The 17572-nt window shown below is 42.0% G+C and overlaps 1 protein-coding gene across 5 annotated transcripts in view; it reads left to right on the plus strand.

The window, feature by feature from the left end:
* The window catches only part of LOC118938354 (uncharacterized), a 63409-nt gene extending 48487 nt beyond the window's left edge, over positions 1 to 14922 (plus strand). Inside the window, exons 1-4 of one of the 5 annotated variants that reach the window (XM_090197551.1) lie at positions 4895 to 5140; positions 11075 to 11405; positions 11879 to 12074; positions 13220 to 14922. In XM_090197551.1, the coding sequence (XP_090053677.1) occupies positions 11400 to 11405; positions 11879 to 12074; positions 13220 to 14433 (1416 nt within the window). In that variant the 5' untranslated portion in view covers positions 4895 to 5140; positions 11075 to 11399 and the 3' untranslated portion in view covers positions 14434 to 14922. Of the gene's footprint in view, positions 1 to 4852; positions 5141 to 11074; positions 11406 to 11878; positions 12075 to 13219 lie in introns of those variants that run through there. The other 4 variants (XM_090197552.1, XM_090197553.1, XM_090197549.1 and 1 more) reach the window with 4 other exon arrangements.
* Positions 14923 to 17572: the final 2650 nt, after the last annotated feature.

Consider the following 17572-nt stretch of genomic DNA (forward strand, 5'->3'; position numbering starts at 1 on the left):
CCTCTTGTCATAATACCCATAAAACCTAGCGGTCAAAAAAAGGAAATGGTTCCAATTGTTTTTCCACCATGTAGAGAAATAGTAATGGCATCTATTTTCGGCACTAATTTTGCCATGGTTCACAGGTCAAAGCCTATGCCGTTTTTATAGGGAGTTTGGATAAATGCCAAAAATAAGGTCTGTCGTAAACACAGGTTTAGGAGATCTTATAGGTTTCGTTCTACGATCTTTATCAGTTAACGTCACTTCTTGTGAATGTTGAAGAATTTATGTTATAAAAAAAGCATATAAATCATAAGATCATATTAACTGACTGCTATTATCTCATAGAACAAACGTATAAGATCTCCTTAGCCTGTGCTTATCTTATTTTCGGTATTTATTCCAAAACCCACATTTTTCCCATTGGGATGGATGAACGAGCCAAAGGTAACTCATTTTTTTGTTTTAATTCTACAAGCTGGCGAGATCTAAAGCTCTGTTTAGCTCAACGTGGAAATGATTGGTTGACGGTAAGTGCTAGTTACATCAGTTCAAACCAAATTGTCAGGCTGCTTATAACAACCTTATAACAATGTAATGCAGTGGACTTTTTCAACGTGTTGTGGTAATTATTCTAATCAAAGGAGAAGCTTTTATATTTATTTCTACAAAGGTTACAACTTTGTATAGCCCTCCCGAGTCCTCATGAAAAAGATATGTGAAATAATACAGTGGTACATTGTGCTTTAAAGCAACAGACGGCAAGATTTACATGGCGCCAAATGTCTGTCTCTAGGACATTTACTGCTTGTTTATACAGAAAAGATCATGCATAGGACACAAGATCCTTCCCTCAACAGATGAAGTCCAGTGTCCATTTGTGATGTGGGGAAGAGAAACTGGAGGGAGAGTTTTCCTGGCTCTGGCAGACAGAACAGCATTTGACATAGACACTAATCATGCAGTGGAATGTAGTTTAGGTTTTATCACCAAGGCATCATAAATCAACTGCCAGCATTAAGCCTCAGAGGCTCCTCTCAGGCCAACAGACAGTGTGAAATTACTAATTGAATAATACATTCTAATTTAAAAAGGTAATTTGAATAACAATGTTGGAATTTCTACCACAAACGCTAGCTAGCTCCTCCATAGTCCACGCTATGGTAAGATCTTGCCATTTTTCACTGTCAGACAGGACATAACTCAAACTGTAGCTGAGAAAACAAATCAAATCAGATTGTATTGGTCTATACACATACTTATCAGATCTTATTGAGGGTGTAGTGAAATCCTTGTGTGTCTAGTTCCAACAGTGCAGTAACATCTAACAATACACAACAATAACGTTACATACATCTAAAAGTAAAAGAATGGAATTAAGAAATATAAATATTAGTCCAGAGTATAAATACAGTACATTCATAAGTATGTGGACACCCCTTCAAATGATTGGATTTGGATATTTCAGCCACACCCGTTGCTGACGGGTGTATAAAATTGAGCACACAGCCATGCAACCTCCATAGACAAGCATTGGCAGTAGAATGGCCTTACTGAAGAGTTCAGGATCTTTCAACGTGGCACCATAATAGGATGCCACCTTTCCAACAAGTCACTTTGTAAAATGTCTGCCCTGCTAGAGCTTCCCCGGACAACCGTTAGCGCTGTTACTGTTATTGTGAAGTAGAAACGTCTAAGAGCAACAATGGCTCCATCGATAAGGGGTACGCCACACAGGCTCACAGAATGGGAACGCCGAGTATTGAAGCGCGTTGCGCGTAAAAAATAGTTAGTTCTCAGTTCCAACATTAAGAACGTTAATGACGCAATGTCAGCACAATAACTGTTCGTCGGGAGTTTCATGCAATGGGTTTCCATAGCTGAGCAGCCTCAGATCACCATGTGCAATGCGAAGTGTCGGCTTGTAGTGGTGTAAGGCTCACCGCCGATGGACCAATCTGGTTTGGTGGATGCCAGGAAAACGCTACCTGCCCCAATGCATAGTACCAACTGTAACGTTTGGTGGAGGAGGAATAATGGTCTGGGGATGTTTTTCATGGTTCAGGGCTTGGCCCCTTAGTTCCAGTGAAGGGAATTCTTAACGCTACAGCATGCAATGACATTCTAGATGATTTTGCTCTTCCAGCTTTGTGGCAAGTTTGGTGAAGGCCTTTTCCTGTTTCAGCATGGCAATGCCCCGGTGCACAAAGCGAAGTCCATACAGAAATGGTTTGTCGAGATCGGTGTGGAAGAACTTGACTGGCCAGCACTGAGCCCTGACCTCAACTCCATCGAACACCTTTGGGATGATTTGCAATGCAAGCTGTAGTGTCGTGGAAATTTCCTCTATTTACCAAATCAAGAGCGCAAACCACACACAAGTCAGAGTTAGTTATCAAAGTTCATCTTTAATTATATGAGCTCTATCACAACCCTGTGACTCTCAGGCAATTCAGGCAATTCAGTGTCTAGCCATGAATTCTCTGAGAGCCCCCTTTCATTGCAGCGGAGTTCCTTTAATAGCAAAAACACACATAGTCAGACAGCATAGACATAACTCATCGTTCAACTTTGTCTCCTTACTCAAACCCCAGAACCATCAACCAATCCTCCATATCAACAGGCATATATCAAATTGTCATTTAGATACAACCAATTCTAAATACAACCAATCCTATCTTGACAAGATCACAGAGACACACAGTGTCACATTGTGGAGCCAAGAGATACACGCTTGACCTCTCCCCTCTCTCTAGCCCAAACAACTTAGTCTTGACATAGAACAGATACTGCAAACCCTGCCACAGTATTATACAAAAATAACATTCTTGATGAGAAGTAATTTACAAACATATGATGAATATAAAACATCTTACATATGTTACCAACAAATTCTGATTATTCCACGACAGTAGCCAGGCCTAATCGGCCAACCTTAGTACCCGACCTCACTAATAATCTTATGGCTGAATTGTAGCAAGTCCCCACAGCAATATTCCAACATCTAGTGGAAAGCCATCCCAGCAGAGTGGATGCTGTTATAGCAGCAAAGAGGGAACCAACTCCATGGACAGTGTGTGGATAGAATATCTACTATATCTGTACAATAATTATGATTGAATAGTGTGTATATACAGCAGTAGTTGAATAGTAACACATTTACTAGAAATTTAACCTTTATTTAACTATTTAACCCCGGCCAAACCCGGACGACGCTGGGCCAATCGTGTCGCCGCCCTATGGGACTCCCAATCACAGCCGGATGTGATGCAGCCTGGATTCGAACCAGGGACTGCAGTGACGCCTCTTGCATCACTGACATTGGGTGCTGTAGATGTCTTGGAGGGCAGCTCCGACACCCATGCATAACCCCACAACACATGCCACCAAAGGTCTCTTCAGGCCCCAAGTCCAGAACAGAATATGGGAGGCGCAGAGTACTACATAGAGCCATGACTACATGCAACTCCATTTCACATCAGGTACAAGATGCAAGCGGTAGAATCAGATTTAAAAAACAGATACAAATACACTTTATGGAACAGCAGGGACTGTGAAGAGACCCACAGACGCACATACACATAAAACACGCACTCTACACACAAGTACACGTAAGACACACACAAGTACACATGGATTTTGTATTGTAGATATGTGATAGTAGAGAAGTAGCTTGAGGGAACACAATGTGTTGTGAAAAGTGGTATGGATTGTAATATTTAAAATTGTATATAACTACCTTAATGTTGCTGGACCCCAGGAAGAGTAGCTGCTGCCTTGGGAGGAACTAAAGGGGATCCATTATAAACCCCAGGAAGAGTAGCTGCTGTCTTGGGAGGAACTAAAGGGGATCCATTATAAACCCCAGGAAGAGTAGCTGCTGCCTTGGCAGGAACTAATGGGGATCCATAATAAACCCCAGGAAAAGTAGCTGCTGCCTTGGCAGGAACTAATGGGGATCCATAATAAACCCCAGGAAGAGTAGCTGCTGCCTTGGCAGGAACTAATGGGGATCCATAATAAACCCCAGGAAAAGTAGCTGCTGCCTTGGCAGGAACTAATGAGGATCCATAATAAACCCCAGGAAGAGTAGCTGCTGCCTTGGCAGGTACTAATGAGGATCCATAATAAACCCCAGGAAGAGTAGCTGCTGCCTTGGCAGGAACTAATGGGGATCCATAATAAACCCCAGGAAGAGTAGCTGCTGCCTTGGCAGGAACTAATGGGGATCCATAATAAACCCCAGGAAGAGTAGCTGCTGCCTTGGTAGGAACTAATGGGGATCCATAATAAACCCCAGGAAGAGTAGCTGCTGCCTTGGCAGGAACTAATGGGGATCCATAATAAACCCCAGGAAGAGTAGCTGCTGCCTTGACAGGAATTAATGGGGATCCATAATAAATACAAATAAACCCTAAAAGGCCATCTAGCCATGAGCTCATTTGAAAGACAATAACACGGAATTTCTCTAATCTCATATTCAGCCTGCCACCTTCCAGCAAACCTCAGCCAGTCAGAGGCTGCAAGCTATTTTAGTTGTTTATATAAACATCTTATGATTTGTTGTGATTTTTATTGTATTTGCCCATTTTAAAATAATACAACCACGCGTGGACATAATGCATTTACAAGCATTGAGGATGACAAAAAACGTGATACATCAAATAATTTACAATTTAAATTGATGAATGATGTATTGAATATACCAACAAATAGCCTACATTTTTGCCATTAATTTAGCATACAATATGTTTGAGGCAATACAAACAGTTATTTTCTAGCAATAAATGACACTCCCAAAACTGCTTCACCCATTTGAAGAGAGGTGTTGATGACTATGTACAGTAGGTGGCGGCACCTCTTAAACACCACAGAAGAAGCCGAAAAGCATCAACAGGAAGTTCTTTGTTATCATCCTCTATCTAGTTTTCAAACCAAATACAATTCTACAGGATCTTTCTGATGTAAGATTAGTCTACATGAGACGTTTGTTTGTCAGGACTTAAATCCAGTTTTGATATTTAAAAGGACGTCTGATTGCGCTGGTCTAACTGTTCTTTATCTGAACGCCGTGACAAAGTAACTACCGTACACATTTAGTTTCATGTTTTTTATTTTAAGAAACGTTGAAGAAAGAATTGCTTCCACGATGGATCGGGTAAGTTTGGTTGACTTATGAACAGTGTCCTTACTGTGGTGTATACAACGTCTAGGTCTAATTTTCTTTGATCTTCCACATCCATTTGAACAGCTAGACAAAATAAACTATGGTGGTAATTTCATCAAAGTAGCCAATCGAACACAGATTGATACACGCAATGCGCAACCGGCAGGTCAAGTCAGAACCATGGAGAAATAATTAAGCATGGGCTACACCAGTGATGTATATAAACCCTGGATTGCTGATGATATGTATTGCCCATTGAGAGGCCACACCAATCATGCATGTTACGTCTCACTTTTGCAACATTTTTCATGTTATTTAGTTCTATTCCATTATGTTGTAGTCACGCTGAGTATGCATTGGTTGAAGCTCAATGATAAATTAAAATCTCCCTACCATCATATCAAAGCCATTATGACGCCAATGTCGATGAAATCTCGCAAATTAGCTTGATTGGAGATACACAACACACTCCCCACTTCATCATGATCTGTCCAGCGGTTACGGAGTACCATATACCGGATTTCTAGTAGGGTCTTTAGCGATTGAGTTTTCACCAAGGGAAAGTTGGAGTTTATATTCACACATTCGGACAGACATTCTCCAAAAGCCATTTAAAATTGTATAAATCTCATTCACCGTTTGCCACAGAATCATCAAATTGATATGATTTATTCTAGAAATGTCTAGCATACTTTTACAACCTTTTGAGTAAACATTACAGTTTAAATTGGATATAGATACATAAAATCTATATAAATCAACGTTTTCATTGATTATGACAATCATCAAGCTAGGTATGATTTATTCTATAAATGTCCAGTATACTTTTACAACCTTTGCTTTGAGTAGAAATTTCAGTTTTGATTTGATAGAGGGCCTGTATCAAATTAGTTATTGATCTATGCCACTTTAAATGGCATTTTATAGATTATGTATTTATATCAGATCAAAACAAAGGTTGTAAAAGTATGCATTTATAGAATACACCATATCTATTTTTGTTTCTGTGACGATCAATTCATTAGTTATTGAAGTTTGCCATTTTAAATGGCTTTTGGCGAATGTCTGAAATAGAAAACCAACTTTCCCTGGGTGAGTTTTCAGAGTATTTTCTGCACCCACCAAGCTCAATGTCTAGAAATCAGATTAAAACCAGCATATAGCTACCATAAAAAAATGGATTGACTAAGTTTTGTAGGTGCAACAGATTTGATTACAATTCATAATGTATGGCTCACATGCACATTCCATGCATTACGTTAGGAACCAACAATGAGTTCCTTTTTTTGTAGAATTTCTGAGAATTATAAATTCTGAGGTTATCTAAACTGGTCATCAACAATACAGCTGCTATTAGCTTGCTTGTCCAAAATCCAGCAGCTAGCCTCTGTAAATAGCTAGCTTACTCCAGTCAGCTGATGTCCCACTACACAGGGCAATGTCCCAAATCACTTCCCTGGGGCATTGGGATATTTTTTTTAGACCAGAGGAAAGAGTGCCTCCTACTGGCCTCCCAACACCACTTCCAGCAGTATCCAGTCTTCCATCCAGGGACCAACTAGGACCAAAGCTGCTTAGCTTCAGACGCAGTGTGGTATGCTGCTGGAAAAGGCTGTAGGCTTGTTCATTTAGCTGACAAAATATACTTAAGGCCCATGTCATTCTTTTACTTTAAATCATTTTTATAGTAAGAAGAATATAATTGATTTTAGCTGAATAAAATAGGATATTTTTCCCATTCTGGAGCGAATATGAAGTGGCCATCTTGAGCGTAAAAGTGTTCATTTGAAACCGGTCCTATATGCTACATTTGGAGTTATTTGGCAACTTTAGTTGTAAATGATAAATGCCAAGAGCTGAGCAAAGAAAAGAGTCCCCTCATCCAGCTGGTCCTGGGGCTGAGTTCACAAACCTGTTCTACTAACATACTGAAGCCTCAGTCCCCTCATCCAGCTGGTCCTGGGGCTGAGTTCACAAACCTGTTCTGCTAACACACTGAAGCCTCAGGACCAGAACATCCAATCAATCAGAATAAACCAAATTACAAACACAGTCAAAACAGAACTACATTGCTTATTGGGAAAAACAAGCACAAACACAAAACAAAATGCAGTGCTATCTGGCCCTAAATCGACAGTACACCGTGGCTAAATATTTGACCATAGTTACTGATCAAAACCTTGACAAAGTACAGGCTCAGTGAACACAGCCTGCCATTGAGAAGGGTAGACACAGGAAAACCTGGCTCCCTGTAGAGGAAAGGCTGTGCAACCACTGCACAACAGCAGAACCTGGCTCCCTGTAGAGGAAAGGTTGTGCAACCACTGCACAACAGCAGAACCTGTCTCCCTGTAGAGGAAAGGCTGTGCAACCACTGCACAACAGCAGAACCTGTCTCCCTGTAGAGGAAAGGCTGTGCAACCACTGCACAACAGCAGAACCTGTCTCCCTGTAGAGGAAAGGCTGTGCAACCACTGCACAACAGCAGAACCTGTCTCCCTGTAGAGGAAAGGCTGTGCAACCACTGCACAACAGCAGAACCTGTCTCCCTGTAGAGGAAAGGCTGTGCAACCACTGCACAACAGCAGAACCTGTCTCCCTGTAGAGGAAAGGCTGTGCAACCACTGCACAACAGCAGAACCTGTCTCCCTGTAGAGGAAAGGCTGTGCAACCACTGCACAACAGCAGAACCTGTCTCCCTGTAGAGGGAAGGCTGTGCAACTACTGCACAACAGCAGAACCTGTCTCCCTGTAGAGGAAAGGCTGTGCAACCACTGCACAACAGCAGAACCTGTCTCCCTGTAGAGGAAAGGCTGTGCAACCACTGCACAACAGCAGAACCTGTCTCCCTGTAGAGGGAAGGCTGTGCAACCACTGCACAACAGCAGAACCTGTCTCCCTGTAGAGGGAAGGCTGTGCAACCACTGCACAACAGCAGAACCTGTCTCCCTGTAGAGGGAAGGCTGTGCAACCACTGCACAACAGCAGAACCTGAGACGGAGCTGCATTTCCTGACAAAATGTAAAAAAATATAAAACAATTAGTGCGTCATTTCCCCAATTTTGAAACCCTTATTCAAGGCTTTAAAGACCCCTCTGATGAGAGTAGGCTACCCGTCCTGTTGGGAGAGGACACAGAGAGCTGTGGGTTGGCAGCGCACTACATCGCTGCCTGCCATAAGTTGACGGACAGTGTCTGACAGACCAGTCAACCTACACATGTCCTCTACTGCATGCTTATTGTTATTGTTGAATGTATGGTTATTTTGACCCTTGGTTATTGTTGTTACTGTTGTCCTGTTGACAATTTTGATTCTCATTTTTTATATTTTTTATATTGTAAATATCCAAAATAGGCTTTGGCAATATGTACATTGTTACATCATGCCAATAAAGCAAATTGAACTGAATTGATAAACCTTCTAGAATGTATTTGAAATCCAAACATATATGGGATGGAACAATGTGACTGTAGCCTGTTGATGATTTCAGGCAGTTACAAAAAGAAGAAAGAAGCTTGTGCTCTGTTCCTTGCCTCAGGCTGTACAGCTGTTCTCACATCAAGTGGTCAGATTTTCACCCATCAGACTATTCTCAATTTAATCTTGTTCTGATTTAGAATGGCCCATTATCAAATGGGCAGGAAAGGGAACAGGGGGAAACAGACAAATCAAATTTATGTCACATGGTTAGCAGATGTTAATGCGAGTGTAGCGAAATGCTTGTGCTTCTAGTTCCGACAATGCAGTAATAACCAACAAGTAATCTAACTAACAATTCCAAAACTACTGTCTTACACTTGTGTGTATAAGGGGATAAAGAATATGTACATAAAGATATGAGTGATTGTACAGAGCGGCATAGGCAAGATACAGTAGATGGTATCGAGTACAGTATATACATATGAGATGAGTATGTAAACAAAGTGGCATAGTTAAAGTGGCTAGTGATACATGTATTACATAAAGATGCAGTAGATGATATAGAGTACAGTATATACGTATACATATGAGATGAATAATGTAGGGTACAGCTGCTATTAGCTAATGCTAGCTTGCTTGTCCTAAGTCCAGCCTCTGTAAATAGTAGCTAGCTAACACCAGTCAGCTGAAAGCTAGCAAATTAACAGGCAAATAAATGTAGCTAGCTATATTTGTTTATGGAAGATTTGTTACACAAATAACTTCAGCCATTAGCTAGCTAGAGCTAGACAACATATAACCTCAACACAGAAGGTAGATAACGATAGCTAGTTCACTAACGATAGCCAGTGCTAAATATTTCCACAAAACATAGATGGCTAACTACATCAGTTCAAAACCAACATCAAACTGTGTGGAAAGTGTCAAAATACTACCTTGCAATGCAATTTGGCTTTTGCAACACTAGCTAGCTACTCTGTAGTCCAAGCTACGGTAAGATCTAGCCATATTTCACTGTCAGACAGGACACAAGTCAAACTGTAGCTGAGAAAACAATACAAATGGAAACTGCATGTTGTCCACTGCAGTGAGCAAATGCTTTCTTGCTAACATCAGGACAACCCAGTTTCAAGCATCCAGAATAGATTCTATTATGCTCCTTTTAATCAAAATCTGTGCAAATCAACAGTAGGGCAGTGTGATGGTGATTGCATCGTCTGTGGACCAGTTGGGGCGGTATGAAGTGGGTCTAGAGTGGCAGGTAACATGGAGGTGATATGATCCTTGTCTCTCAAAGCACTTCATGATGACAGAAGTGAGTGCTACGGGCAGTAGTAATTTAGTTCAGTTATCTTTGCCTTCTTCGGTACAGGAACAATGGTGGCTATCTTGAAGCATGTGGGGACAGCAGACTGGGATAGGGAGCGATTGAATATGTCCGTAAACACACCAGGACGCGGCTAGGGATGCCGTCTGGGCCAGCAGCCTTGCGAGGGTTAACACGTTTAAATGTCTTACTCACGCCAGCCACGGGGGGGGCAGTCCTTGTTAGCGGGCCGCGACTGTGGCGCGGTATTATCCTCAAAGCGGGCAAAGAAGGTGTTTAGTTTGTCTGGAAGCGAGACGTCGGTGTCTGTGACGTAGCTGGTTTTCTTTTTGTAGTCCGTAATTGCCTGTAGACCCTGCCACATCGTGTCTGAGTCGTTGAATTGCGACTCCACTTTGTCTCTATACCGACATTTCGCTTGTTTGATTGCCTTGCGGAGGGAATAACTACACTGTTTGTATTCGGCCATATTCCCAGTGGTTAAATGCGGTGGTTCGCGCTTTCAGTTTTGCCCAAATGCTGCCATCCATCCACGGTTTCTGGTTAGGGTAGGTTTTAAGTCACAGTGGGTACAACATCTTCAATGCACTTCCTTATAAACTCACTCACCGAGTCAGCGTATAGATTGATGTTGTTCTGAGGCTGCCTGGAACATTTCCCAATCCGCGTGATCAAAACAATCTTTAAGCGTGAATTCTGATTGGACAGACATGCATTGAATGGTTCTAGTCACAGGTACATCCTGTTTGAGTTTCTGCCTATAAGACTGTAGGAGCAAGATGGAGTTGTGGTCGGATTTGCCAAAGGGAGGGCCTTGTATGCATTGTGGAAGTTAGAGTAGCAGGGGTTGAGTGTATTGCCAGTGCTGCAATAGGCTGATAGAATTTATGTAGCCTTGTTCTTAAATTTTATTTGCTAAAATCCCCAGCTACAATAAATGCGCCCCAGAATAGATGGTGTCCAGTGAAGTTCCTTGAGGGCCATCGTCTGCTTGATGGGGTATATACACAGCTGTGACGATAACTGATGAGAATTCTCTTGGGTGATAATTTGGCCGGCATTTGATTGTAAGGAATTCAATGTTGGGTGAGCAGAAGGACTTGAGTTCCTGTATGTTGTTATGATTACACCATGATTCGTTATCATGGAGCATACACCCCTGCCCTTCTCTTCCCAGAGAGGTGTTTATCTCTGTCGGTGCGGCGCATGAAGAAGCCCGGTGGCTGAACCGACTCTGACAACATATCCCAAGAGAGCTATGTTTCCTTGAAACAGAATGTTACCATCTCTGATGTCCCTCTGGAAGGCAACTGGACATTGGCGAGTAGTATACTCGGAAACGGTGGGCAAAGTACACGCCTACGGCGCCTGACCAGGAGGCCGCTCAGTCCGCCTTTTCTGCGGCAACATTGTTTTGGGTCGGCTTCTGGGATTAGATCCACTGTCCTGGGTGGTGGTCCGAACTAAGGATCCGCTTCGGGAAAGTCGTATTCCTGGTCGTAATGTTGGTAAGTTGACGTCGCTCTTATATCCAATAGTTATTCCCAGCTGTATGTAATAAGACTTAAGATTTCTTGGGGGTAACAATGTAAGAAATACATTTAAAAAAACATGCATAGTTTCCTAAGGACTCGAAGCGAGGTGACCATCTCTGTCTGCACCATCTTGCATCAATCAATATTATCTCAGGGGTGAACTCCAATTATTCTCATAGGTTGTGAACATAAGCCGGGGCATTAAGAGTTATCAGTTTGGACATTTGTTTTAAGAGTGAAAAAATAAACCTCTTCCATTTGAAAAATGTGCCAAAGTTATTTGGAAAAAAACTACTTTTGTGGAAAGTAGTGAATTAGTAGTGATTACACACTTCAGGAGAAAGGATGTATTATAAGGATGCACCAATCAATCAGAGATTTAGACTAAAGTAATCAATTGTTTGGTCTAATGATATTCTATGTACAATTCTTTCTGTGGTCACCAGGACAGAGCTAGTCCGTCCCCCTCCAACCTGCCGGAGTCCCCTGGTCACAACTCTCCTGGTAGCTCCTTACTGCTGGGTCTGAAGAGGGTGTCTGTGCGGCTGGTCGACTGCAGGAAAACACCAGGGCAGAGTGGAACTGTGAGAGAAGGACACGAGGAGGGAGATGGAGATTTGATTTCATCAAGTAAGAACAATGGTGGGTGTGTGAATTATACTACAATCTCATTCTGCAAATTCTATTAATTGATTTATAAACAATATACACTCAGTGGCCAGTATGTTAGGTACACCCGTTTGGTTCCGGAACAGACCCCCTTTTTCCTCCAAAACAGCCTGAATTGTCCGGCGTGTGGATTCTGCAACGTACCACGGGGATGATGTTGGTCCATGCTGACGCGATGGCATCACGCAGTTGCTGCAGATTGGACAGCGCCACATTCATGTTGCCAACAGCCCGTTCCATCTCATCCCCAAGATACTCTGTTGGGTTTGGTCAGCAACAATGTTCAGATACACTGTGGTGCTGAGTTGGTATCAAGGGACCTAAACGTGTGCCAGGAAAACATCCCCCACATCAGTACACCACCCTGTACTGTTGACACCAGGCAGATGGGTCCATGAACTCATGCTACTTATGCCAAATTCTGACTGCTATCAGCATGAAGCAAAAGGAACCTTGATTTCTTTCCACTCCTTAAATTGTCCAGTGTTGGTTATTGCGTTCTTACTGGAGCAGCTTCTTCTTGTTTTTAGCTGATAGTAGTGGAACAGTGTAGTCGTCTGCTGAAATAGCCCATTAGTGACGAGGATCTGCGAGTTTTTCGTTCCAAGATGCCACACTGCACACCACGGTTGTACTGCGCTGTTACTTGTCTATTTGTGGCCCGCCTGTTAGCTTGCACGATTTTTGCAATTCTCCTTCGACCTCTCTCATCAACGAGCTGTTTTCCCCCACAGCACTGCCACTGACTGGATGTTTTTTGTTTGTCGCACCATTCTTGGTAAACTCTAGACACTGTCGTGTGTGAAAAGTCCAGGAGGTCGGCTGTTTCTGAGATTCTGGATCCGGCGCGCCTGGCACCGACGATCTTACCACGCACAGTCGCTTAGGTCACTTGTTTTGCCCATTCTGATGTTCAATCAAACAGTAACTTAATGCCTCTGCCTGTCTGTCTGCTTTATATAGCAAGCCATAGCCACGTGACTCACTGTCTGTAGGAGTGACCTATTTTCATGAACTGGGGAGTGTACCTAATGAACTATCCACTGAGTAATATATTGTTGATATTTGTTTATGGACTCATATTTCCAAAACCTAGTTATTCAATGTCTGTTTCACAGGGGACTCTCCTCACCGTTGCTCTCTCAGTGGGAGGGACTTATCATCTGGGGAGCTTCAACAACAACATGTTGCTGACGAGGCAGAGAAGAGTGTCTCCCAATCAGAACACCTCAAACACCAGCACAGACGTACAGGGAAGAAATCTCACCACAGCTGCTCTGACTGTGGGAAGAGTTTCACTACACGGAGGTCCTTCATAATTCACCTGCGTATTCACACCGGAGAGAAGCCTTATCACTGTGATCAGTGTGGGAAGTTCTTTGCTCGAGCTTCCAACCTGACTACACACCAGCGAACACACACAGGAGAAAAGCCTTACAGCTGTGATCATTGTGGGAAGAGTTTTGCTGCATATAACACCTTTAAATATCATCTGAGAATTTATGAAGGGGAGAAGCCTTACCCCTGCCTTGATTGTGGGAAAAACTTTGTTAATGCAGGATCCCTAACCATACACCAGCGTGTACACACAGGAGAGAAGCCTTATAGCTGTGATCAGTGTGGGAAGAGCTTTGCTGTAGCTTCCACCCTGATTAGACACCAGCGCATACACACTGGAGAGAAGCCATATAGCTGTGATCAGTGTGGGAAGAGCTTTGCTGTATCAGATAAACTAACTATACACCAGCGTGTACACACAGGAGAGAGGCCTTATAGATGTGATCAGTGTGGAAAGTGCTTTGCTTTAGCTTCCACCCTGAATAAACACCAGCGCATACACACTGGAGAGAAGCCATATAGCTGTGATCAGTGTGGAAAGAGCTTTGCTCGAGTTTCCACCCTGACTATACACCATCGAACACACACTGGAGAAAAGCCTTATAGCTGTGATCAGTGTGGAAAGAGCTTTGCTTTAGCTTCCACCCTGACTGCACACCAGCGAACACACACTGGAGAGAAACCTTATAGCTGTGATCATTGTGGAAAGATCTTTGCTGAGTCAGGGACCCTGAATACACACCAGCGAACACACACTGGAGAGAAGCCTTATAGCTGTGATCATTGTGGAAAGAGCTTTGCTGAGTCAGGGACCCTAATTTCACACCAGCGAACACACACTGGAGAGAAACCCTATGTCTGTCTATGTGGAGAGAGCTTTGCTCGTTTAGGGCAAATGAAAAAACACCAGAAAGCTCAAATTTGCCATATTTCATCTCCCTCCTATCCGGACTGTTCCAGATCCCTAAATAAAGGATCAATAGAAAACATCTAGTGAACAGTCATATCCATCTCCCATTCTTAAACAGTTGCCTCAGTCGGATCACCATGGTAACCTCTGTGCAGCATAATATGCAGCTCTGATCTAGGATCAGGTCTCCACTGTGTCTATGTAATATCACACATTGATCTATATGGATAAATGTTATCATAGGAAATGTCATAGTGAACCTGTGGGGGGAGGGGGGATGTTGATAATTGTATCTTCTTTCATATACTTATGACACTATTATTATTATTCAAATGTCACTATGTAGAATGTTTCAACAATAGGTGTATATTGGGCGGCAGTTAGCCTAGTGGTTAGAGCGTTGGGCGAGTAACCGGAAGGTTGCTGGATCGAATCCCAAACTGACAAGGTAAAAATCTGTAATCTGCCCCTGAACAAGGCCGTTAACCCACTGTTCCCCGGTAGGCTGTCATTCTAAATAAGAATTTGTTCTTAACTGACTTTCCTAGCTAAATAAAGTTTCAATTAAAATAACTCATGAATTCAATTGATCAATCAATTCTAGCCATTATCTTCTAAACAATAACTTTAATAATATCTAAATGGATTTGTTCCTAAAATGAATCAATTATACATTGAGTAATAATATCCATGAGATCAAGGCAAGAACTATGTATGCTATCTTGTAACAACGGTTAATGTAATAACTTGATTGTTAATGATAAAATAGTGAATTATTATAGTAATAATTTTCCATTTCACGTTATCAGGTGAGTAATCATTTATGAATAACGCAATGACTTCAACTGATCATATAATAACACCTAAACCAATGTTTTAATGTGTTACTATCCTAATGTTAATGCACATACCACCCTCCACTAATTGTCAACCGACACAAATCTAGCGCAGCGGTAATCAGTCTGGTATTTTATAGGCTTCACTTACTGGGCATCAGACAATACAACTACCTGGACTCTCGAAGAGGACGTTGTTCCAAGTGTCGCTGGGGTAGAGGTAGACGATAACAGGATTATTGGTGAATAGGGTGTTAAATGTTTTGACTTTAATAGATCAGGTCAAATCTTATCCAGGATCTTTCTGAAGTAAGATTAACCCACATCAGACATTTAAACTTAATGAATTAATAAATCCTCTTAAGGCTAGGCAGAATACTGCCCCCTTTGGAGGAATTGCGTGCCCATAGTAAACTGAAAAAAAATCTGTCAAAAATTGCTAATATATACATATAATAATTATTATTGGATAGAAAACACTCTAAAGCTTCTAAAACCGTTGGAATTATGTCTGTAAGTATAGCAGAACTCACAGGGCAGGCATTCTTCCAAACTAGTTTTGTGGTCATGAAAGTTGGGGCAACTTTGACGTGATCGCAACCACTCTTCCCAACCAGCTATGGATCTGGGGACACTTTCTACGTCTTCCACTAGATGTCCTCATTCAGTAGAGCGTTTAATCGTTCAAATCCCGCGAGTTTTGGCCCTTTGGGAGTGAATTGAGTGAGTGCCGCGAGAAAATACCTGTGCGTTAGGGCGCAAATTGGTCCCAGCCATTCCTTTGTTCCAGCACTCCGGAGGAGAACAATATCAATAGAATAATAACAATAGAAAGTAACTGTAGTGTAGGCTAGCTACATATTTACTGTCACTTTTAAACGCTGAAGAAAGAATAGCTAACTACAGATCGGGTAAATTTGGTTTACTTATTAACAGTATTCCTACTGTGGTGTCTTCCATATCCATTCGTTCCATTTGAACAGCTGGACAAAATAAACAATGGTGGTAATAAACACGTGGGATATTTTGTCCTTCAGCAAAGTAGCCTACTAGCCTAAAGCACACAGATTGATACAAGGTAATGAGCAGGTAAAGTCAGAACCATGGAGAAATAATGAGGGCAAAGCTACAACTTGCAGTAGTGGTGTGTAGGTAAAAATCACCTGGGAAGCCATATTACAACCCACGTGTTGTGATAATTGCGTTTTTTTGTTCTAGCCTGTTACTTCATATGCCTTGACAAGAAGACAGTGGCAGAATCATTTCAACCACACCTTTGTTAAATCATGAAACCGGAGAGCAACATCTGTCTTGTTAGGTTCACAAAAAATGTTGCATGACCTACAGAACAGTCAAGCAAGTTAATGTTCCCTACGTTTTCGGACTACTTAACAACTATTGCATTAGTTACGCAAATAAAGCAGGCGCTGCCTCCACTATTCAAGCACCATTTCAACTTCAACTTCAACATCACCTATGCAGTGACAACTCAAATACACGTACGTGTCCATTAAGAACCAACAATGTGCTACATTTGTGTAGCAATTCTGACAAGACTAACTTCGTTTCAGACGAATCTCAGCGTTCTAACCAGGTCAGCAACTTGGTTGCTTGGCAACTTGGTTGCTTTAGCTAAGGTTGGCTTCTTTTAGCAGCTGGCCTCTGTAGCTAGCTAGCTAACACAAGTACGCTGAAAGCTAGCTAGGTAGCCTCTAGCTAGCTAGTTAACACAAGTACGCTCGAGCTAGCTAACGAAATGGAAAAGGTAGCTAGCTGTAATTGTTTATGGAATGTCTTTTACACAAATAACTATAGCCATTAACTAGCTAGCTATCAGACAACAGCTGACATCGACACAAAAGCTAGTTAACGATAGCAAGTTCACGTCCAAATGCTAGGCCTAAGTTTTTCCGCAAAACATAACTAGTTAGCTAGCTAGCTACATCTGTTCAAAACCAAATTGTCACACTGCTACCTTTAGAATGCATGCAATGTAATAGTTTTCCAATGCTAGCTAGCTACTCCCATGGTCGCATACATAAACTTAGCAGATCTTATTGCAGGTGTAGTGAAATGCTGGTGTTCCTAGTTCCAACAGTAGAGTAATATCTAACCATTCACAATACACACATCTAAAAGTAAAATAATCAAATTAAGAAATATAATATTAGGACGAGCAATGTCGTATTCTTGACTATGTGGACACCACTTCAAATGATTGGATTTGGCTATTTCAGCCACACCGGTTACTGACGGGTGTATAAAATTGAGCACACCGCCATGCAATCTCCATAGACAAGCATTGGCAGTAGAGTGGCCTTACTGAAGAGCTCAGTGACTTTCAAAGTGGCACCATCATAGGATGCCACCTTTCCAACAAGTCAGTT

The sequence above is a fragment of the Oncorhynchus mykiss genome, chromosome 13 (assembly GCF_057628025.1).
Source record: "Oncorhynchus mykiss isolate SJ-2025 chromosome 13, ASM5762802v1, whole genome shotgun sequence".
In the NCBI taxonomy this organism is placed as follows: Eukaryota; Metazoa; Chordata; class Actinopteri; order Salmoniformes; family Salmonidae; genus Oncorhynchus; species Oncorhynchus mykiss.